Raw genomic sequence first — 24,757 nt, forward strand, 5'->3', positions numbered from 1 at the left:
GAAGTATTTTTTTCTACTTGAAGGACTTTCCTAGAAATTACTGTCCCTTTTGCCAGAAATATGGTTTCCTGTCACAAAATATTAGTTTAATAATCATCTTGACTCATTGCTTTTGGCTTCGGGCTCTTCGCCCTCATGACTCTCATCTCACTTTCTCTATATCGGTGCTGCCTCACTGACAGCTCACAGTGGTATTCTTCCCCATATTACTAAAACATAAGATAGATAGTTTGTCTTAAGGAAAAACTTGTTAGACATAATTTAATAGGACTTTCTGATGAAGGCTTACTAAATGTTATTTTCTCTGTAGTTACTGCATGGAGTAAGGATGGGCTTCCCATGTATATCTGAAGTTTTGATCCACTTTATCTGGAAATATACAAGTTTTACAAACTAATATGTTATCCGGCACCTTGGATGAGCTGAGGGTAATGTGGAAATTTTGTTCTCTCAACATGTGACGCCATGATACAGAAAATATGAAATACATACGTTGAGCTTCGATTAGCATCTAAAAGGAAAGTGTATTTTTCTTCTGTGTAATTAACATACTCCACATACAATACTATAAAGAAATGTCCATTTTATAAATAAAGAGGCCTTTTGTGTGAGAACCATTTCAAAAAGTGCAAAATACAATAAGTTCAAAGTGGATTCAGTAATCCTTCAGTTGTTTCTCAGCCAGCTCAAGACACAAGTCCGCTGATGCATGGGCGTTCAACAGGAGCTGCAGATTTTCATGGTTAAAAAACATGGATATTTGGTTAATTGTTCATTCTATGTGCTTTATCTCTGTCCTGGCTCTGAACTTTGATTAATAATTAATTTTAATGTGGTTAAGGGTGTTTCCTTCATTAATATTATTAATTTATATTTAATGTGTAAATAGGGGGTGGCTTACTACCTCCAAGCTCGTTGTCATGATCATTGCTGGCAGAACAAGCCTAAACTACAGACCACTGCTTCCAGTTTGTCAGTCTTTGATCTGCCTTGAGCCCACCAGTCCTGCTTGTCTGTTATGGCTGTCAGACCGGAGGCTGCCCAGACTCTGGGCCCGAGCTGTCACTCACTGCCACCTTTGACCCTGAATGTGTCACCCATCATCAACTCTACACTTTTACTGTCAACAAGCTACACCACAAGACACAAGCTTTCACACCTTTTTTATCCTTTCTTTGATTTTATTTCCACTTCTTAGTCAGGAGCCTGGATGAGGCAAAGTCCTTCTGCACCCCAAAAGCATCCATCCATTTTCTTGCACCCTTTTTCCCTCAGTGGGGTCGGGAGGGGTGCTGGTGCCCATCTCCAGCCAACGTTTCGGGTGAGAGGCGGGGTACACCCTGGACAGGTCGCCAGTCTGTCGCAGGGCAACACAGAGACACACAGGACACACAACCATGCACACACACACACCTAGGGGCAATTTGGAGAGGGTTAACCTGACAGTGGGACTGTGGGAGGAAACCGGAGTACCCGGAGAAAACCCACGCATGCACAGGGAGAACATGCAAACTCCATGCAGAAAGACCCCAGGCTGGGAATCGAACCCAGAACCTTCTTGCTGCAAGGCAACAGCTCTACCAACTGCACCACTGTGCAGCCCACCCCAAAAGCAATTTTAAAAATGTACATATGGTATTTAACTGACCGCAATGGAGGGATTAGCAAAAAGTTCAGACTGGCTGCACACATCGAACAGATCCCTATAATACATTTTGATTATGAAACATTCAGCATGAAGTCTAATAACCAGCAGCATTATCATTAGCAAAATCCAATTTTTATATGACAAATAACTTACAGGTGACTCATTTCCTTAAACAGATTAGGATACATCTACTGACTATACAAAACATGTTCTTTATATTTTTTGTACAAAGTCATTCTTAGATAATGAGACTTTAGTCTGGTCAGTTCTGCCTACATTGAGCTCTTTTCAGAATGAGCTGTTTAGGGCGTCTTGTCTCTTTAAATCCAATTAAGTTGCTGCTGGCCACACCCCCAACATAACGTTTACATGTGTATATAAAAATGCCTGCACACAGATGTACAATTATACAGCAGTACATCTTTGAAAAACAGAAGTAAAGCCTCCTGCACAATCAACAAGAATGTAGCAAGTGGTTTCTGAATGGTATGCCAACAACAAAACACTTGTCTTTTCCAGCAGCTTTGTACAGCGCATTCAGTGTTGAAACCAGCTGACCAGACATGCTGGAGCTCTGCTTGGGCTGGGCTTTGCTGAAGTTGCCAGGTAATTTAACAGTGCCCATCGATTGTGACTTAATAATTGAGAAGTTTTTGAAACAGTTCATTTTTCAGATACCTAAATACATTAACTCAGTGCCAAAAATAACTGAAGTAAAATGCTGAGCGACAACAACTTATGACAAAAGTCCTCAACCTATTGCCAACGTTAAGTCCAGCCACTCTTCTGCAGAAGCTAATGTTTGAATCAGAAGTTTCATTTCTTCACTTACAGTGCACCACTCATGACTATAGATGAGTTGGAAGTTGGCTGAACAGTAAAGTTTTAAAAAAAATATAGAAGAATGAATGCTGAATTTTTGTATTTATCATTTCAAGTTCTCTCTCTGATGTGCTGCATATTGAATTATCAGGCATATTTAATTCAGATTGCTCTCTTGTTTGCAGAAAAAGAGCGCATATGTTTTTTGACTCTTCAGGTGTTTTCCCCCAGGCTTTGAAAACAGCAGTTATCAAACCACTTATAAAAAAGAACAATCTAGACAAATCCCTACTGCAGAATTACAGGCCGATCTCCAACCTCCCATTCATCAGCAAAATTATTGAAAAAGCTGTTTTTAAGCAATTAAATAACTTCCTAACAATAACAAACTGCTTTGACTCCTTCCAGTCTGGTTTTCGTGCTCACCACAGCACGGAGTCGGCCCTTGTAAAAGTGTTCAATGACATCCATATAAATACAGACTGTGGGAGAACCACAGTGCTGGTTCTGTTGGACCTCAGTGCAGCTTTCGACACTGTTGACCACGACATTTTACTGAATCGACTGGAGAGTTGGGTCGGACTCTCCGGTCCAGTGCTCAACTGGTTTGAATCTTACATAAAGAACAGGGATTTCTTTGTTTCAATTGGAAACTTCTCATCAGAGAGGTCAAAGGTCACATGTGGGGTACCCCAAGGTTCAATCCTAGGACCCCTTCTTTTCAATATTTATATGCTCCCACTGGCAAAGATTATAACAGGACATAGGATTAGCTACCACAATTATGCGGATGATACACAGCTCTACATCACGATGTCACCAGGTGACTCTGAACCCATCCAATCACTGAATAGATGCTTAGAACAGATAAATGTGTGGATGTGCCAAAACTTTCTCCAGCTGAACAGAAACAAAACTGAAGTTATTATCTTTGGACCTAAAGAGGAACGAACTAGAATCAATGCACAGCTTCAGTTATTACAACTAAAAACCAGCGATCAGGCCCGAAACCTGGGAGTAGTGATGGACTCTGACCTGAACCTTCAGAGCCACATTAAGACAGTCACAAAGTCGGCCTTCTATCACCTGAAGAACATCTCTAGGATTAGAGGACTTATGTCTCAGCAGGATCTAGAGAAACTCATCCATGCATTTATCTTTAGCCGCATTGATTACTGCAACAGCGTCTTCACAGGTCTGACTAATAAATCAATCAAACAGCTGCAGCTGATCCAGAATGCTGCTGCTCGGGTTCTCACTAAAACCAGGAAGATAGAGCACATAACACCAGTTTTAAAGTCCCTACACTGGCTCCCTGTAGCTCAGAGAATAGACTTTAAAATACTGATGTTAGTTTATAAATCTCTGAACGGTTTAGCACCACAATACCTTAAAGATCTGTTATTACTGTACCAACCATCTAGACCCCTCAGATCTTCTGGTTCTGGTCTGCTCTGCATTCCCAGAACCAGAACCAGACGAGGAGAAGCAGCATTCCACACTTCCAGAAAACTGTAAAACAGCTGAAACACTGGGTGCCTTTAAATCTCAACTTAAAACCCACCTGTTTAGAGTTGCTTATGGCTAAATTAGGGTTAGAGTGCGGGTTTTGATGTCTTAAGAAAATAAAAAATAAAAATAAAAAACGATAAAAATTAAAATAAAATAAAAATAAAATAAAACCAGTTAAAGTCCGTGGGAGGGCAGACTCCTCTAACTATAAGTTAGTTAAATTCTGTGTGGGACGGCGGCGTCCTCTGGTAAGAAGTTAAACCCTGAGAATCCTAGGCACTGTCAGGTACAATAAAAGCAGTTAAAGTCCGCGGGAGGGCAGACTCCCCTAACTCTAAGTTAGTTAAATTCTGTGTGGGACGGCGGCGTCCCCTGCTAAAGGACGGCGGAGTCCTCTATGAAATAGTTAAATTCCGCAAAGGACGGCGGAGTCCTCTATAGTTAGTTAAATTCCGCAAAGGACAATGGGAATTTGTTTTTTTAATTTTTATTTTTTAAATTTCTCTCTTTCTCACTGTTTATTTCTGTTTTTATTTTAATTATGTAAAGCACTTTGAAATGCCTTGCTGCTGAAATGTGCTATACAAATAAAATTTGATTGATTGATTGATTGATACAACAGCAGCAGCCTTTTCCCAACATTAAAAGACTTGCATAAAATCTGCTCCCGGTGGTCGTCTAGTTTTGCTTTAATGAGTCGGATAAAAAATGGTTTGAACTTGCTTGAACTGTAAACCTCTTCCTCTCCAAACAGAGCACATCCTCAGCTGTCAGCAGCTTGCTAGGCAGAGCCTCACGTATGTTTATCTCTCAAGAAGAGCAGCAGGATTTCAGTTGTAGATGAGAGCTGTCAGCAAACACGCATGTTGATGCATAAAAACATGTGCTCTGATTGCATGTTATTGACTTTGGTATAAATTGGTAAACCAGGAGTTGTCCACACATAGGATATGCTTTGAAGAAGAACACATTAAGACATATGGAAGCATTTTCTTGAACATAACATTTGGTTATGCATGAATTTAATTGGAGCAGTTTTATTTTGTCATCAAGTATTATTTGGTCCCTTGTTTTGCAGTCACAACAGTCCGGACGCCCGTAGACTTCTGAAGTTCTGCTGCGGTATCTGACACCACGCTGTAAAGGACATATCATTCAGTTCCTGATATCTGAGATGTGACGCCTGCAGAAATCTGGAACTGTTTGCAAAGGACAACCCACAAATGCTATTAGCATTCTCCTAAAACATTATTCTTGGTGTGGTTCAGGGTCCAATACTTTACAAACAGGTAACTTAGTGTGCACTGATTGTGTGACACCATCATCGTTCAGGCAGGTATTTGTATCTCTGACAACTACGACGCTGTCCAGCGAAAGCAATAAAGTGCTACATGCTTGTTCATCTGGTTCATAACTTTCACTGACTGTTTAACTAACCAGTCAACCGATGATAGAGATTTGTGAGTGTAAATTAACCTGCTCTTTTATAAATATTTATGGGCTAATCAACACAATGGTCATGCTGAAATATGTTTTCTAAACTTTTCAAAGAGGAATTTACCTTTATTCTGTGAGCGAGGCATTCCTTACAGGCATATGTGAGAGTCGTAACAACCGATCAGAAAATACTTATTAGAAGTCCATGTCAGAAGATTGGAACATCACACACTGTTTCAGTTTCTCACATTTTTGACTGACAGTAAGTACAACATTCAGTGGCATGTGTCAATCTGCTGAGGACAGAAATACACAACTACACTCAACTCCCAAAATGGTGACAGCTGGGCAAAACAAATAGGACAAACTTAAAAACACATACTTCCATCAAAATTGTGAGGACTTGCTTTTCTCTCAAGCTCCCAAGGTATGTGCAGCTCCAAACAGCCTCATCAGTCTTTGTCAGTGCCCGGCATGCACACTCACTCACAGCTACACAAAGAAAGAGTAGAGCGAAGACACAGCAGCTCAGCTTGCCTGTGCAGAAGACCTACCAAGCAAGGAAATGTTTGTCTTGACTCTTTCTACCATAAAAGACTGGAGAGGAGTGTAAAATATTCCTGCTGTGTTGTTTCTGGAGAACACAAATATCTCCTGGAACACAAAGCCACACATTGGACTCTGACTAAATAAAAGTGACTCTGAGTGCGTTTGAATTGAGATGTTTTGGTATATTCCTGTATAGAACGTCACATCAGAGCAGTTAGGTTGACTTAATTGCCTTTTAAAAGCATTTCTCTTTTTCCACTAAACACATAATTTTTTTGTTGTATTAAAACCTGGACAGCTTATTAAAATCTCCATCAAAGCTAAATGCCACTTAAGAGCTGTTCAACATCTTGCTCAATGCTACAAAAACTAGTTCCATTAAGAAATATGATTTAATGCACATGTCGTTACACTAATTGTTGTTACACGTATCACCTATACAAAGTATATGATTTTCTTGAAATAAAAAAACAGAAGGAAAACCTTCACTGAACATTAAGATGCCTAATGATTAATGATGTCTTAATGATTCAGCATTCAGTAGGTGAAATGAAGTGTGTATATAAAATGTGTCCTCTTCTAAATCTGTAATGTTGAAACAAAGAATTGAAGAGTGAGAGACTATACTTGAAGTCAGGACATGAGAAAATATTTTGTTTATTTGATGAAGGTAAAAACAGCAATTACAAAGAGCATCTCTTTGAAAAAAGTTACTGAGCCATAAAGTTCTTTAATTAATTGCCAAATTGAAAACAAGTAATAAAATGCTTGTTGTGTTGCATTAACTACTTCTTTTGAAAAACAGATTGCACTTTTCCCCATTTGATTTTGTTCCATGTATGTTTTTTTGTTTGTGATAATATATTATCAATATATTTTATATATATAAATAAACATTGGACTAATCAACTTAATAACAGGCTTTGTGCACTATACTCAAACTATTATTCAAACACTGGCTAATTGTTATTCTGACTTTAAAACTTAAGTCTATTCTTCCATGTACACTTTTTTGTGTAACTTGTGTTCTCGCTATTGAACATACACATTACACACATGTAAGAATATAGATACCCAACAAAACGTCTACTTTTCAACCTTTTGTTGATATTTCATATTTCATAGATTGTTTCCTGTACATCCTGTGTGAATGAATCTGACTTTAAGGGTTGCATACAACTCCAAGGATCATTCACAGCACTCTGTATCTACACTCCTGTAAAACAACACAAGGAGCACGGTTGTAAGCCATAAAACAAACTTGGACTGCCTGGACACTCAAACTCTGATGGCCTCCCATTGAAGTTCTGCATGGATCGAGATCTGGTCCAGTTCCATGACCAGGACAAAACCCACTCTGCTCCTCCTGGATCTAATATCCAACATCAGAGCCTCCTTCTCCGGCACCATAGGGCGATCTCTCAACAGTTGAAACACTATTTATAAACAAAATATTGGTTCAACATCACACTTCATTATTTTGGGAAATTGATAATCTGTGAACATTTTACCTTTGTAAACAAGAGGAGCAAACTGGTAAGACTGTTCTAACAACATGAGCTGTGTCAGCTAGAGTTACAATCAATCACTTGTAAACATTGAAGATGCAACATTACTTAACATGATGTCAACCAGCTACCATATGTGCACTACAAGGACCATTTCTGGGCTAACATACAATTTGTATTTTGAGTGTGAGAGAAAAACTAATGCTTCAAGAACTATAAAAAGTTTGTTCTTAAAAAAAAAAAAAAACAGCTTTCTCTCATGCCGCATGAGAGAAAGTGGAAAACAGCATCAATTGTAGTGCTTTATGTAATTTACAGCAGGTAATCCTGTTATTTCTAAACCTTTACAAACACTTTCTCAAACAGCCTGTTACAAAAACTGAGATATGTTCCCAGTCGGTTTCAACCTGTTGAAACCTGTTTTTTTCCCCCGACATGTAATTAAGAGAAGGGGAACATAAAAGAAATCGGGTATGGGTGTGTTGTCTTGCACAACTATGCTGCAGAACAGGAACCTGCTTTGTGCTTCGTTCAAGTGTTTAAATCAATACATGACAGTAATCCAAAGCTGGGAGACACAAATCTTTTGTCTAGGTTCACATTGTATTAAACTTAAAAGGTGTATTTTTCAAAAAAACATTCTAATTTCAGTTAAATGTGATATTTATATAAGCTATTTCACCTTTTTTTGCAAAACTCCTACAGAAGAAAAGATATTGTTCTGTGGTCTCTCAACCAAACTCACCTTTCATGCTGGGATTCAGCATTTATATTTTTAGGACATTTTTGTAGCTCAAAAAGCAAAGCTTGGCAAGTTTCCAGGGGCTTTGTTACTGATTTTGCTGATGCCAACATAAACAGACTTAGTCAGTACAACCGGGAGACGGGCTTATAAATGGGTAAGAAGTGATGTGGAGTTCATGTTGGAGGGGTGAAGTCACACATTTAACCAAGAGTAAAAAGAAAATCAGTTTCTCTGAAGAGGATGTCCAAGCAGAAGATGACAGCAGTGCCACGAAGGCCTTAAAGATTGGGGAAATAAACACAACTGTATGCTAAAAATAATCGTTTTCTCCATTAAGACACCAGATGTTAGCAATCAACACAATGTGATATATATTTGTTTTGAGCAGGTGTGTCAGGAAAACTCAGTAGTAAAAGGTTGAGTCAGTTTCATGGTGCTGCTTCCCAGGCCGTCTGATTAGATCACTGTTTCCCCCATCATGCTCTGCACTGTTTGGGTTTAGGTTTAAATCCTTTATGTTGGCTGCTTACACTGTCAACATGTTTAGATGTTTGTTGATGAAGAACAAGTCAGTATCAGTGTTGATATGTAAGCCTTATTATAAGAGAGTATAAACAATGACTAAAGAGAGTATGTGTGTCATCACACATCCAGGAAGTTTAATTTTGAGGAATTCTTTCTGTCAGACTTCCGCAGTTATTATTTTTGTTTGTACATGTGTCAAAATGCCTTAAAGTCCTTGGATAAGTACGTGTGTCAACATTGTAGTATTGTCTGCTAGGCGTTGTACAGACAAATAGAAAAACAGGAACGATGCAGCACACGAGACTGTTTTACCAGCACATTTTTAAAGTTAATTTAATTCAGCCAGCTAAATTGGGAACATTTACTGCACATCAAGGACATTTTTTATATATCCTTGATGTACAGTTTGATGTAAAACTAAAACTATAGTTTTACAGTTGATGAGGAGTGCAGAAGAACAATATTCAGAGTTCTTCCACTGTATTTATATTAGAGTCTAAAAAAGTCTAAAAAAGTTTGAACTTTTCTAGATTTTGACAATTACAGGAAAAGCAAAGTTTAAAAAAAAAATTTATTTCCAGACTTTTTATTTCCTTTCTCTTTCCATACCTAATGAATATCTGAATTTGTAAAGTCAAGTGCGTTGTGATCCGTAGTTTTATGTGTTTATTTTTGGGGGTTTTCTGTGTTTATTGTGATCCTGTCCCCTCTGAGTCTCTGTGATGTCCTGTCCTCCGTCTTGATTGATCCCAGCTGTGTCTCGTTCCTGTGATTACCCTCCCAGTGCATTTAAGTCCACCTGTTGTCTCTGTCTCTGGTCGGGTCCTCGTCTACTGTCGTCTAAAGGCAGTTCTGTCGTACGCCTGACGTTTTCTGCTCTCCAGTTTTACTGTATAGTCCTGGTTAGCGTTTAGCTCTCGTTTTCAGTCCTCATTGTATCAGTTGCTACCGGTAATTAGTTGTGTGCTAAACTCTCTGCTGTGCTGCCTGATCTGGACCGTTTTGAGCCACATTTATCATTAAATTCATCATCATCTTTATCACAACCTGGGCCTCTGCGTTCATCCTCACCACCACATGACAAAGTGTGATTTTTCTGATTGTTTTTATGTGAAACTGCACATCAAGGTGTTGTATCCATATCCTGACATGTTTCAATTTTAACCCGATCCTTTCCGTAATGTTTGGGTTACTGTCATAAAAGCCGTAACAAAGTATATGGAAGACCTAAAGCTACAGTATTAATGCAAGAATACATTGATCCTCCATTTCTACTGTGTAAATAAATATCTTGGGTCCTCAATCTTCAAAAGCCAGAAAGTAACAAGAAAAAGCTTTTACTTTAATTCTATAAGGCCACTATTATTTTTCTATGGTTTATAAATGAGTGTAGCTTAAATGGGTAGCCTGAAACACTATATCACTGAATAAGTGCCCAATCTATTGTTCAGCAGTCTGAAACCGATCTTTTAGAATCTCACTTATATTATGATGAAATTAAGGTTTTATTAACAGGGGCTGCAGCATAAGAGTGTGCTGCATAAAATATAATTTTGCTGGGCTAAGCAGCTCCTGCTGCTTCCTTTTTATTGTCAATAGTGTTGAATCAAACATTCATGTTTCTCCTTCTAAGTCTGGTGCTTCTTTTACTACCTAAAACATAAATTTTAAACAAACATACATTTTAAACAAAAGAAAACTATCCTGAGCTGTTAGCAGCCTTTTATGTCTAGTTGTTGGTCATCCTAACAATAGATGGTGAGAAGGGAAGGAAACGTAATTCACTTCTGGCTTTGGTGGTCCGCCCAATAAACTCACAATCATAAAAGTATTTCCTCATCTAGTAAGAAAAGAAGGATGTTCTAGGATAACCTGATGCTGGATCACAAAGACCTCACAAGAACAATCAGGGATCTCGTGACCAATCTGCAAAACAGAGGAAGAAGCCATAAACAGGGATCCAAAGCATGATATGAAGGCAGACGCTGTTCCTTTGGTTCCTTCCTCCCTACATTTACTTGTATTTTACCAGCAGAGGTCAATATACACAAAGCATTTCATCCCCTGTGCCATTTGCATTCTCAGTGTCTCAACTGTGTTACGAACAGAACCTTTATTATTATTATTTTTTGCTCATCTGTAAATTATTTAGATCATTTTACCCCTAAAAACTTCCATATGTAATTCACAGTCTAAAACTTGGCAGATAGTTTGGATGTGAAGCTCTGGCTTGCAGGATGTGAATGACTCACTGATTCTGTTGACAATTGGCTGTTTTTAGCTGCCTCTCCATGTCTTGTTCCTTTAGGGATGGCAGCTATTTGTGCTTGACAGTAAGCTGGCTAATTACTACATATATGTGATGGGCTGCTTTTCTGGGAAATGGGTTTGTCAACAAGATGTTAGCAGAGATCTGCAGTTGGGGCTCATTTTCATGTTCTCCAAGCATGGCAGCATGATGGCTGATGTTTCTATTCCTGTATGTTTTGGACTGCATAAGAGTAAAATAAAAATGTAAATCCTTTGAACTTTTCACTTTTTTTCTTAATAGGACCACAAACCTTAATGTACAGGTGAATCCCGAAGTTTATGCCAAAAGGCATATTCACCTTTTTTCTCTGTTTAAATTTAAATCAAACCAAATCAAACTTCTCTTGTTTTAAGTCAGTTTGAATTACCTTTTTCTATTTTCTAAATGTCAAAATTATAAGAGATTCAATCCATCCATTTTCTTTACACCCTTGTCCTTCAGTGGGATCGGGAGGGTTGCTGGTGCCTCTCCAGCTAACATTCTGGGCGAGGGGTTGGGTCACCCTGTACAGGTCGCCAGTCTGTCGCAGGGCAACACAGAGACACACAGAACAAACAACCATGCACACACACACACACACACACACACACTCACCTAGGGGCAATTTGGAGAGGCTAATTAACCTGACAGTCATGTTTTTGGACTGTGGGAGGAACCGGAGTACCCAGAGAAAACCCACGCATGCACAGGGAGAACATGCAAACTCCATGCAGAAGGACTGGGGCCGGGAATCGAACCCAGAACCTTCTTGCTGCAAGGCAACAGCTCTACCAACTGCGCCACTGTGCAGCCCTATAAGAGATTTATTTATTGATTTGTTCAAAATTGAGTTAACATTCAGGAAGAATACTATCTCTTTAAGGAACCTGACAAAGCACAGATGATTATTTTATTGCTTTTGAATTTTCTAAGAGGTTAACTGAAACATTTAAGTTATTTTAAGCCACACCTGTGGATGTACTTAAGGCCACACCTTGAACACTTTGCTTTCTTGTTTGACACAATGGGAAAGTCATAAGAAATCAGGAAGAGTATTGTGGAGCTGCCCCAGAGTGATTCATCCTTGAGAACAATTTCCAGATGTTTGAAAGAGTCGCTTTCATTTCTGAGGCAAGGAGGAAGAAATTCCAAAAAATGTTTTTATCTTTTTGAAAGAGCAATTAGAAAAAAAGCAGAAGGCTTATGGCTGGGGTAGATGTTAACCTTCCTGCAAGACGAAGACCCTAAACAGAGGTGAACAAAGAATAATTTAGATCAGTGGTATCCAAAGGCCCGGCATCCTGCATGTCTTAGTTCTCTCTGGTGGTAGTAACAACCTTCTCAGCATGTCTATGCTCCTCTTCGGCCTCTAATGAGCCATCATTTGATCCAGGTGTGTTAAACCACGGAGAGACCTAAAACATGCAGGACCAACTTTGGGCACCACTGATTTAGATAAAAGCATATTTGAAGCATAGAACATCACCTCCAGATCTAAATCCAATTGAGAATCTGTGGCAAGAGTTGAAAACCACCATCTACATATACTCACCATCCAATTTGACTGATCTTTAGTTATTTTGCAAATATGAATAAGCAAAAATGTCAGTCTGTAGATGTGTAAAGTTAGTGGAGACATTCAATCTCTTGCACAAATCCATGATTCTAAAAGCTACAACGACTACAAATGCAAGCCACACTTTTCAGGTAAATTATCTTCCTTCCCACTTCACAATTATGAGCTATTTTTTGGTCTATCAACTAAAACTCCCAATAAAATACACTGAAATTTAAATTTGTGGTAATTTTCCAAGAAAAAAAAAATATTTGGAGAGAAGTTGGAGTTTACCTGAATTTAGGGTGGCTGTTCTTACTTTTACAGCTCTGATGGGTTAATGGTGCATTCAGCTCATTTTGTACGCCTTTGAACTGAACATTACAAGAAATCCCTCCGGCTGGCTAAGCGGTTAATGACTGGAAGTGAAACTTGACGAGGTTGTAGGTGGTTTTTAACAGGTTGGTTGGATAAGCTTGGTAAGTTTATAATTGGAAGCTCTGGGCTGTCTGTCAGATGTTTGGCAGTTTCTCACTGACCAGCTGCTTGGTTTGAAGCTGCAGGACTCAACAACTGCTTATGGTGCTGGAGTTACTCAGAGAAGTGATTAGTGACAGAGTGGAAGGACGTGATTCTTGGTATGTAGGTCTAGACGTGTGGAAAAGGCATCCAAACCAGTGTATGCATCTATAATTTGGAAAACCCTCCAAAAGGGAAATGTATACCTTAAACTGCATTTATACATTAAACTGCATTTATACCATAAACTGCATTTATAGATTAAACTGCATTTATACCTTAAACTGCATTTATACCATAAACTGCAAGCAAATAACATGTTTTTGACACATTTAAAAGATGGAGTTGAAATAGATTTATTGCAATTTATGCCCAAACATGTTGATTAAATTTGAACAATATATAAAAAACAAGAATTTGTTTGAACATTTATGAGTTACTATTTCAAATTCAAATTTCAATAAATATAATTAAGGGGTATTTTGTAGGATATTAGTAATGCAAATATTTGTGGCTCTTAATTCTGTAGGAACTGGTTTACGTTCAACTTCCTGGTAAAATGCATTTCTCTGGCTGTGATTGGCTAGAAGATGAAGGTCAGTCTTTTCTCCAAACACTGTGTGAACTGTGTCTTTAAATAGAAACAGATATGTGCTTCTCTATTTTTTTGTTCTTATCCTTCAGTCAGTTTCCTCCAATCCAGCAAAAATTGTGAACATTTCACACAGAACACAACTTTCTAGATTGACTGGCACATGTGACCTTTTCTTTCCCCTCTGTGATCTTTTGTTTTATCTTCATCTGCTTATTTTGTTCTTCATCCAGTGAAGATCTGACTTATCTGCTTCCACACTTTCTCGCTAATTCATTTTTCTCCTCTAGTTAATATACATTTTCCTCTCTACTTTACATTTTCTTTCTCAGCATCTTGGTTAAATGTCTTATTCTTCTCCTGTTTTGCATAAATTATTTTAATGATAATTGATGATTAAATACTTCGATGATCCTATGTCATAATTTAATTAAAATGTGTAGTTCTGAGAAACACACAAAAACTGACCTTTGACATCCTAATTCATGCACCCAGGAAAACACTTTATTCTGAACACAACTAGCGATATGTCTGCAGGTGACATTGTATTGAATAAAATATTTTAACTCTGTAAATTGTGCTTTTGGGAGTATCCAAATGCAATAACAATGAAGATTTAATAATGTTTTAAAGCTTTTTTAAAAATTAAAAGCAAGTGAATAAATGCCAAAGCAATTATCGTTAAGCTAATTATGGGTTTTTTTAACGAAGAAAATACTGCTCCAAATGATGAAATTCTTACAGATTCAGATTTCCAGAAAATAAAATTGAAGAGTCATTAATTAACCATTAATTTTGAGGCAGTTTTGTGGTTTATATTTTTTTAAGATTATGCTTGAGGGCTTTGAAAATCTCATGATGACTCAAGTTAATTATTGCAACGTTCCTTAACTAAGATACTATTTAGACTCTGTCATATATTCACCCGGCTGTCTTCCCTTGCTGAGGAATGTGAGATGCAGTGAGGCAGCTAATGAAGAACGACAGGTCAGGCTGTAAGTTGATAAGCGCATATGTTTGTAGATGAAAGGGAAACGGCATATATAAATCTGTGCAGACGCTTGCGTGAGTTAGGGAGAGTGTATCCGTTTGCTGTCGGGAGACTTCAGATCTAATGGCAACAATCACCTGATATGTGTGAGAACATGAGGGTCTTCTGTCTGAATATGGCCTGCACCGCATCGTCATGCAGGCAGTAATGTGTCAGGAGTGTGTGCACAAAATGTATTGTGAATCAGTTTAATGAGAGCGTGAGTGAGCTATTATTTCCTGATGTTTATTTATCATGATAGCAACAGTGTTATTATGAAACAAGCGCCATCTGATCCGCCCAGCATGCATTTTGAAATGGAAATTCATCTGTGAGGCTGCTGTGCAGGCAGCTTACTGAGCCACAAAGAGGAAGCAGGTTTAACATGCAAAATAAGAGGGAATAAGTTTCAGCACTTAAACAGTCAAAAAGAAAGCAGAAACCTTATTTTGTGGATCAGTTTTATGAGATGACTTTGAAGGAGCCTGGCATCATTACGGAGACAGATTGTAGGAAACAAGACCCCGGCGATGACCACCAACGCTTTCAGAAAGCTTTCAGAGCGATTGTCACACATTCACACGCAGACTTAATTAGAACAAATTGGCACCTCAGTGGCACCCAATGCTCAGAAGATGATAGCTGTTCAGCGTTTATTTTCAGCTCTGAAGAGACACCACATTTGAATGAAGCTTCAGCGATAAAATCCCAGGAGTGACTTTGTGTTTGTTTCTATTTTGGATTGTTTTCATGTGTATTCTTGAAGGAATTCTGAGTACAACCACAAGTAATAATATTGATTTTATTTTGCCAATCTTAAAAATGTCATCAATATCAGCTCCTTTCCACCACAGCTCTTTGTTACTGTGGAAAATATCGCTGTGTTTTTATAACAAATGAGATTCTGTAATTTGCCAAGTTTGACATTAGCAACTTGGTTGATATTTTGCTAATGTCAAAAAACACAATTTTGCAATTGCAATGCTTTTCATTAAATAAGAAACCCAATTAAATCCTCATACAAATAAGCTTATTCATGCAATAAGTTATGAAAAAACATGCTGGGCCATCGTCCTCCTACAACTTCCTGTTGTTTTCTTCGTCTTTTCTGCCAGTAGTAACATCCAGTTCTTGATCACGTGACTTATGTGATGCAAAAAAAAGTGTTTGTTTTATTTCAAGTGTACTAAGATTTTTGTACTTCTAGAAATTAGACAAAAAATACAGTCCCAGAAAACCAGCCCTATTTTAAAATTAAGCTCTCAACAACAACAGTTGTTGAATACCAGCCCACAATTACAGTAAAAGATTGGAGTTGACCACAAAAATGTGTTTTTTCTACGGCTTGATCTCAAAATTTTACACAAGATTGTTGCGCTTGTGTAAAATTTTCCACATAATCCACAATATGTGTGGATTATGAATATCCACAATAAATTACATGTGTGAACATAATTCTTGTTTTATAAAAATCATCAGTAAACTATCAGCTCCCATCAAAAAAGAACATTTCAAATAAAGCACTAAAAACTCAAAATGAGTAAATATCTGAACAAGAAGATAATTCTAGCTTTGTTTCTTTTTTTCATCCCTCTGAAACAAAATGAATAATGAATCTCGTAAACGATACAACTATATAATAAACTTTACATAATAAATCCAGCTCCAAAAGCCTGATCCAAACCAGAGGGCCTTGCAGCAGTTCTGCCGTTGTCCTCTAGGTGCCGCAGTGAGCTGCAGATCTATTTTTAGCTCAGCCTCAGCTGGAGGACAAAGTATTTATAGCCGTGAATCTGTTCACTGCTGGGCTGTGGAGGTTCAGCCTCACACACAAACATTCACACGACAGGATGTGCATCCTCCCACACACACTGCAAGGCACACTTTCCAGGACCCGGACTAATTCATTAATACACTCAGACATGCAGTCATTTAAAGGCTATCAAGTGCCTGGAGGGGCTTACTTGCATCAAATGGCTGCTGATGTAAGCATTAATGGGCATGACACACATCTTCACACTGAGGTTTAAGTGCTATTGCACATCCTGCAACACACGCAGTATGTTTAGCAAGAATGCTAACAAATAAACTACAAAGGATGGTTGTTCAGAAATGTAAACGGACCAATAAAATAGCCATGCATGCAGGAGGCTTCAAAACACTTGTGCTAGCAGCAGCCATACAGAAAGAGAGGCAGCTCTTGTTCTCTAAGTGCGCCCTTAAAAGCCACAGAACCAGCTCTTCAGTTCACACTCGAGCGGCTGCTGAAGCCTGTTAATGCTCTCGATGGAGGTGGTTGGTACACACATTCGTCTGCCCGGATTCCACTGGAAGCTCTGGCTATACAGACCAAACAGCCAAATACAGCTGGAGCTCCTGCACAAGATGTGTTTTATGGTGTTAATATGAGTAGAAAATCCCAATCATGTTTGGAAGAACCTCAAACTAAGCAGTGAAAACAGTGTTGAGCTGCAATATTCATCCACCCGTCGTCTACACACACTTATTTGCCAAGAGGCTGTAGTCACCTTCTACCATCATCTTTTACCAGATTCTGGTTTATTCCTTTTGTGCCATATACCTTAAAGGTGTCCAGCCCTCCTTGGCTTAGAAGACACACAAATACATTCAAAGATGCAGACAGAGAACAACATCAGCATCCGTCAAACGCAAAGCGTCCTCTTTCGAAGGTGCCGAGCTTTTGAAACATACTGAGCTAACTGAAACACATGATACTGAAATAAGTGCTGTACTTTATCTTCATCACATTTATAAATAAGTTTCAGTCATGCCATTCACCAATTGAAACCTTAGAGATTAACAACACAGATTTATGTTTTGGTTTCTGTTAATTCTGATTATTTTTGGCTTGCAGGTAATGACTTTATTCTGACAAGTTTAGTTCGACCACATTGACTTCAATATTTTAGCTACAAACTCACTGTATCCTGAAAAATGTCTGAAATCCTATAATTTATTTCCTATTTTAGGTGTAATCACTGTCATAGTTTTCTTCCTTGCTCAGCAGAAGTGCATTCTTGTAGAATCTAAAAATGTGATGAATAAATATTGCTGCTTTGCGCCCTAAAAACAGTGACACTTTGGCACCAACACTAAATCAGGCTGGACGTCCTGCTGTGGATTAAACGGCTACATGAGACTAATTATCGGTTTCAGCTCCAAGTCACACTTACACACTCGGTATAAAAGCAAACTCATGTAATCATTGCCAATTCACTACTAAGCTGTTGATGAAAAGGCAAAAAAAAAAAGAAAATCACACTTTATGATTGATTTTTCAGTTCATTATCGTCGAACACATTAAAGAATCATCTTTACTTCGAGAGGAAAGCATTTTTTGTGATGAACCACAAATTAATATTGTTGGTAAACTTAATAACCAACATGACCAATGAGATTGCTGCTTCTCATTGGTCACGTCAGGAAGTATCAGCAGTATGATCTTCTTGAATTAAGCTTTGGTTTTTGTTTTGTAAAAGAAAAAATAAAGTAACACAGTACCTGCAGTTTGTTTCCTGCAGATGTGCTTCGACATCCAGGTAGCATGATTCATATTTCACCTTTCTGCTGGTGTGATCAGGTCATTAATTCTTGCCAGCTCAAGCATTTCAGTGAAAATCAATCACATGATGTCTTTTTTTACCTTCTATTAGGTGCATCTCATCACGCCTTTCCCTCGGAGTTAGCTTTATTTACAAAATCTACTCAGTTGATTTTTGAAAAACCCATTAGGAGTCCCTGTGTTTGACTCCCTGTGTTTTTACACAGCAAAACGTGAGAAAACGGCAAACAAGAACCACCGTTCAGTATCCTGTGGATACACAGTGTACTTTATACAAACAGTAGGCAAAATAATCATGGAACATTTCAGTTTATTTATCAATATATCTCTAATCACATCAGATGTCAAAATCATCCAAACTAATCCACATAACACAAACAAAACAAAATTAGTCCACAAATGAATTTGGACTAATTTATTAATACGATTTTTTGTTTCCCCATGTAAAACAATAAGTAATGCACTTAACCACAATTAACTTGATAAAATCACTGCTCCAAACTCCACTGCGAAAGAAAAATCATGCTGGAGCTTCAGTTTAACATTTGCTGAAGATTTAGAAAAGCCAGTGAAATACTGTGAGAACATTGTCTGGTAAGATGAGGTTGAAGTTGAACTAATGGATGTCTTACGGGGAAATGGTTCTGCACATCACCTCAAAAAATACCTAACCAAAAGTAAAGTTTGCAGATGAGCGCATTGTGCTGTGGGCTGTCTTACAACATACAATAGACTTCATGTTCTTGAAGGAAGGATGAATAGGAAAATATTGAGGACACTATGAAATAAGAGAGAAAAGTGGATGAACATACTACTAACTAAGAAGAAAAGTAAATTGTCAGCACTGCAGGACTCCTCAGTCCATCTTGGAGATGACGTTTTCTGAATCCAGAAAAACGCAATAAAACAGAAAGGTAATAATACAAGTGTACCACAATATTTTCAATAAAGTTCAGAAGATGTGGAGACAGCTGCTGTGCAAACAGTGAGGGCAACAGACCTCCTCACCTTGCAGACTCAGAAACTGTGTTTACTCTGAAAACATTTCCAGTCAGTAACAAACTGCCACGACTGGTTTCCAACAGAGATGAGAAATATTAAGAGAAAGTCTGCAGGATTTGGTGTCTGTCAGAAATGTGTGGAGACAGATTACTATGTAACCCAAAACAACTCAAAGACAAACCAGGTGTTACTTCATTCTGGTTCCCGTTTGTGTCGCCTCAGAAATGTTTCTGATTTTGCGCTCATGTGAAATGACGTAAGCACACAAAACAGGTTTCAGCGCCGTTTTATTGAAGCCTCGAAACCAGATCACAGCTGCCCTGACACAGTGCTGCTGCACTGCAGAGACTCCCATCTGCTGTGCAAATACATGTGTGAGTGAATGAGCTCAACAGCATAACGCTGGTAACACTTCCAAGGACTTCATGCTTCAGAATGGCCCCGCAGCATCCAATAAGTTAAAATCACAACAGGGTTTAACATAATTACATTATAATAAATTACAAGGAGCACTGCAGTACAAATTAGAAACCAACATTACCAGCAGGTTAATTTGTTACATTAATAGTATAAACAAAAAATTACAAAATCTGGGTCATTATAGAGCTCAGGTCATGTCAGGATAAATACTGACAATGGTAATGATGTTAAACAAACAAACCTATATAACACAGTAACACAGTGTACTCAAAAAGATTAGGCACAAACAGTATCACACACTCCCTCTAGTGGTGGAAGTATGGGAAAACAACAGCCGTTTCAGGTCAAAAATCTCTTAACTGGTCGTATATAATCCAGTTTTTGGCAAGTGGTTTCAGATGTCAGCAGTAAGTACGTTTAGGTTGCACAATGCACATGCAAATACTCAAGTTTATAAGAAATAAGACACAAAATATAATCTAAATCAAGCAACTTTTTTTGTCATTTGCATGATTTACACAAACATATCCAGTTTGAAGTCATTTTCTTACTAATCATCCTTCCTCTTATGATGGCCTTTGATAAGTTAAAAGCAGCCAACATTCTCAGGGGTTGAGGGATTTACGTGTTCTTCCTGCTAACCTTAGGGACATTTGCTACAGTGGCATTTTGCGGAGTACCATTGCAGCATGCCTTTCCTGAGCCTCCTGCTGCTCTGCTCCAATCTGACATTCAAACTGATGGAGAGAGATGAGATCCAGCTGAGCAGCTCGGACTGCGTCGAGGCTCCCTCTGCTACACAGCAGCAAATGCAGCTTGTCAGGAGATTTTAAGGAACACAAAGTCTGGTTAGCATGTTGGCCACTGAAGGCCTGTGCAAATGTCTTTCTGAAAGAAAGAAACTGTTCCAGTTTAAAGGATTATCACTGCTTTAATGTCTTTTAACCTGCATGGTGGCAAAATCCACAAGCCTGACTGTTTCCAAATTTTGAATAATCTATCAACTCAGCAGGTAATTATTTATCCACTATATCAGATCAAGTATATATTCATATTTAAATTAAAAAGCTACATTTATCTATATTTTTTTTACTATTTATATAGAAAATAAAGGTGAATATTATTGTAAAATCTTTCGTTAGTTATTATAAATTCTTTCATTTTGACAGATTGTAAGAATCTGCTGGAATTAAATCATCTTTGGCCTCAAAGCCTGACATACTATATCAAACTTAATCCTGCAATGTCTCAACAACTTGGAAAAAAAACGTTACAGAGACGCATGATCTACTCTGATTAAACTGTATCCATAGCAACAACCATTATCAGGTGTGTTTGAAGACAGAAGTAGGTCACCTCTGTCCTGCCTGGACTGTTTTATATCCATTACATAAACCTTGTTAAGTCAAATCTGTCCAAGAAATGACGATCTTTGCTGTAGCGGGGGCAGAGGGAGTTTAAACAAAGGTAACAAATCACCTCCCGAAACTTTTCCTGAGAATAAATCTCGGTTTCAGCTCCCTTCAACTCAGTCGCTGAAATATTTTGCATTTACATCCCATTACAACGTGTGAGATTATGAGAATGTTGTGTACCTGCCAGTCTCGATACAATGCTGGCACTGCTTCCAGGTGAGGAGGAGGGAGAGATTCCCACACACAATCACCTGTCAGCACACTTTCACATTAGACAGGACGCACACGCCAACCGTTTGCTCTCAATGTCTCGCTGTTGTAGTTCCCTCACTGACACAGAGCGCCTTCTGATGCGTGTTCTAATGAGAACACGCTGTCTATCTTTTTCAATTGCTATGCTCTTCTTTCCTGCTGAGGATCATGGGAAATGAGTCAAGGTTAGTCCTGATATTCTTTCTTTCTCTTCACATCAGAAGGGCTGTCCAAACCGTCCTCTGGCACAATTAAAAACGCCAGAATTTACCAGAGTTCAAGATTGTACTTCATGCTACATTCACAGTAAGCCGCTACTCCTCTTCAGTGCCCATGAGGAAGGCATCAGAAACCAGTTAGCTACGGAGCAGCAGCTTCCTTCATTTTTATCCAGTGTCATATTTAAAAACTTGAGAATCATAAAATAAACAAAAAGCAAAATCCACATTGAGGCATAACAAAAATCAAGATTTTCTATTGCACAAATTCTGGCTACTTGAGCCCGGACCTTTCTAATGGCAGACTGTGAGGTTTAGCTGCAGTGTATGAGAGTTTGTGAGATGGCAATTTCTTAAAAAAAAAAAAAAACACAATAAAAAGAAAATATTGTACACATTTTAAAACAAAACAGAAAAAAGCTTAATCAAAATAATTTAACCTCCAAGTTCAACAATCTGCTGCATTTCTGTTGGTGACAAAAAAAAAAAAATTATGTCTAACTTGTTTGAATTAGTTTTTGATGTTGCATGTAGTTAACAGACAAAGGCCAAAAAAGTCATAAAACTTTAAATTTAAATGAGATTTTCTCCTGATTTTGAAGAAAATAGTTTTCTTTATGGAAGGCTGTGAGAAAACACCTCAGTGGTCATTCATTTAAACTAGCTCACATTTGTTCTTACATGTAGCTTAAAATCCTGTTTGACACAAAATAAATCTACTTAAAGTGTTTTTGAGGATGCAGCTGCAGGTTTATGACAAAATGTTGTAGCATTCACAGAACATGGTGTTTTCCTAGTGGAGTGGAGGAGCCAGTGACCCTGTGCCAACAGGCATCCTGGTGAGGTAATTGGAGGGCACGTAGCCTCTCTGACCTCTGGCCTCCACCAGGCTCCACTCGGAGTTCCCTCGTTTGTCCTGCGACTCCAGGACCCGGACGGGTTCACCGGCACGGACCGATACTTCATGGTTTCCCCTCGCCGTGAAGTCATAGGCAGCGACCACCTGAAAAAGAAAGTGAAATACGTCGGTTTTCCAAGAATAGATGAGAAAATGTTCAATGTGACATGACTGTGAAATTTAAAGGTGACCTTTTATGCTTCCTTCCTCAAACATGTTAATTACATTTTTAAACAAAATCATTCTTAGGTTAGATTTTACTCTGCTCAGTTGTGTCTGTTAAGCTCAAAACAAGATGTTTTGGGGCCTCTTGTCACTTTAAATCCATATAAGCTGCTGCTGGCAATGTCCTCAACTACACATTTACACTTGCACATGAAAACGGATGCACAAGAATGCAGCAAATAGAATGCAGGTAATAGATCCGTTGAGTCAACAAAACACTAGTGGTAGAAGACACTTGTGTCTTGCTTATTAAATTATTCTGTTAAGAAACTTTCAATTAGAAATTTGTGACTCTTCTTGGGTAGACATGTTGTGTCACAGAGCTTTCTTTATCTTAGTCATTTTTTTAGTTAATAAAGACAAGATAACATCACTTGAAAAGTAAGGATGATACGTGCTAATGCAGATAAATCAGGAGATGGCTACAAGAAAATTCCTACTGGTCAATATTGACAGTCGGAGCAGTAAGCTGGAACTGAACATGTTCATTGTGTTACTAGAGAGTTCATTGATAGAAAACAGAAACAGGTCACAGTCTCCATAAGTACCATTTGAAGTGATCTACATTCAAATGAGGGCCAGACTGGAAGAAAAGCTTTTATCATGACATATAAAAACATGAGTTTACAAAACACACTGTGTGTGTGCATTGTTCAAATGAAATGACAACTGTGCTTGTTGGCAACATACTTTCCAGGTGGCCAGGAATGAAACAAATGATGACAATGAGAAGTGCACACAAAGCCCACTGTTCAGAACGGTGGACGATCTGTTACGCTTAAATAACCAGGGGAGCCGGTAAGTGTGAAAGAGATGAGTTTTTTTAAACTGTGGAGCAAAATTTCCTGTATTTTTACACCTGTGAAAAGTCCAACTGGAATAGTTCCCTGTAGACAAAGTATGGTGAGAACTGGGTGGTTTGTACAGAACAGGGATATACAATAAATCAATATTCAATCATAAATTGAATATTGATAATATTCAATAAATATTCAATCATTTTAATCAACTCCAATCAATCAATCAAATTTTATTTGTATAGCACATTTCAGCAGCAAGGCATTTCAAAGTGCTTTACATAATTAAAATAAAAACAGAAATAATCAGTGAGAAAGAGAGAGATTAAAAAAAATAAAAATAAAAAAACAAAAAACATTACATCATTAAAACGTCGAAAAGAAAGAAGAAATTAAAAACATTAAAGACATAAAAACATGGAAGACATCAAAACCCGCACTCTAACCCTAATTTAGCCATAAGCAACTCTAAACAGGTGAGTTTTAAGTTGAGATTTAAAAGCACCCAGTGTTTCAGCTGTTATACAGTTTTCTGGAAGTTTGTTCCAAATCTGTGGTGCATAGAAACTGAATGCTGCTTCTCCTCGTCTGGTTCTGGTTCTGGGGATGCAGAGGAGACCAGAACCAGAAGGTCTGAGGGGTCTAGACGGTTGGTACAGTAATAACAGATCTTTAAGGTATTGTGGTGCTAAACCGTTCAGTGATTTATAAACTAACATCAGTATTTTAAAGTCTATTCTCTGAGCTACAGGGAGCCAGTGTAGGGACTTTAAAACTGGTGTTATGTGCTCTATCTTCCTGGTTTTAGTGAGAACCCGAGCACCCGATCCAGAACTGCACAGCATTTTGGGGGATTTAGGCAGAGGAAAGGCGTTAGCTGCTCAACCTCTCTGAGTAAGGTTGGTGGAATCAACTAACTCACTCGCTCTTTGGTTCCCTAGCAACTCACTCACTCTTTGGTTACCTAGCAACTCACTCACTCTTTGGTTACCTAGTAACAACCTGCTGAGTAACTGGTAGCAGTTTCAGGTTTCACTACCATGCCTCGAAACTGCTTAAAAATAAAAAACAACACAGTGGAGTGAAAACTGTGGTAAAATAGGAAAAATTCACAGTATTTAACATTTTTAAAATAAAAACTAATCAATAATTATTGATATTGATCGGCATGAAATGCTTATCCTGTGATACGTTTTTCACTCCAGCCCTAGTCCA

At 38.2% G+C, this 24,757-nt stretch overlaps 1 protein-coding gene across 4 annotated transcripts in view; it reads right to left on the reverse strand.

Moving 5' to 3' along the window:
• Positions 1 to 19,587: 19,587 nt before the first annotated feature.
• Positions 19,588 to 24,757, reverse strand: part of arhgef37 (Rho guanine nucleotide exchange factor (GEF) 37) — a 29,578-nt gene continuing 24,408 nt past the window's right edge. For all 4 annotated transcript variants that reach the window (XM_008420862.3, XM_008420860.3, XM_017307260.2 and 1 more), the window contains one exon: positions 19,588 to 22,625. In XM_008420862.3, coding sequence (XP_008419084.1) covers positions 22,416 to 22,625 — 210 coding nt within the window. In that variant the 3' untranslated portion in view covers positions 19,588 to 22,415. The remainder of the gene's footprint in view (positions 22,626 to 24,757) is intronic.

Source organism: Poecilia reticulata, chromosome 10, assembly GCF_904066995.2.
Source record: "Poecilia reticulata chromosome 10, P_reticulata-male-v2, whole genome shotgun sequence".
NCBI classification, from domain to species: domain Eukaryota; kingdom Metazoa; phylum Chordata; class Actinopteri; order Cyprinodontiformes; family Poeciliidae; genus Poecilia; species Poecilia reticulata.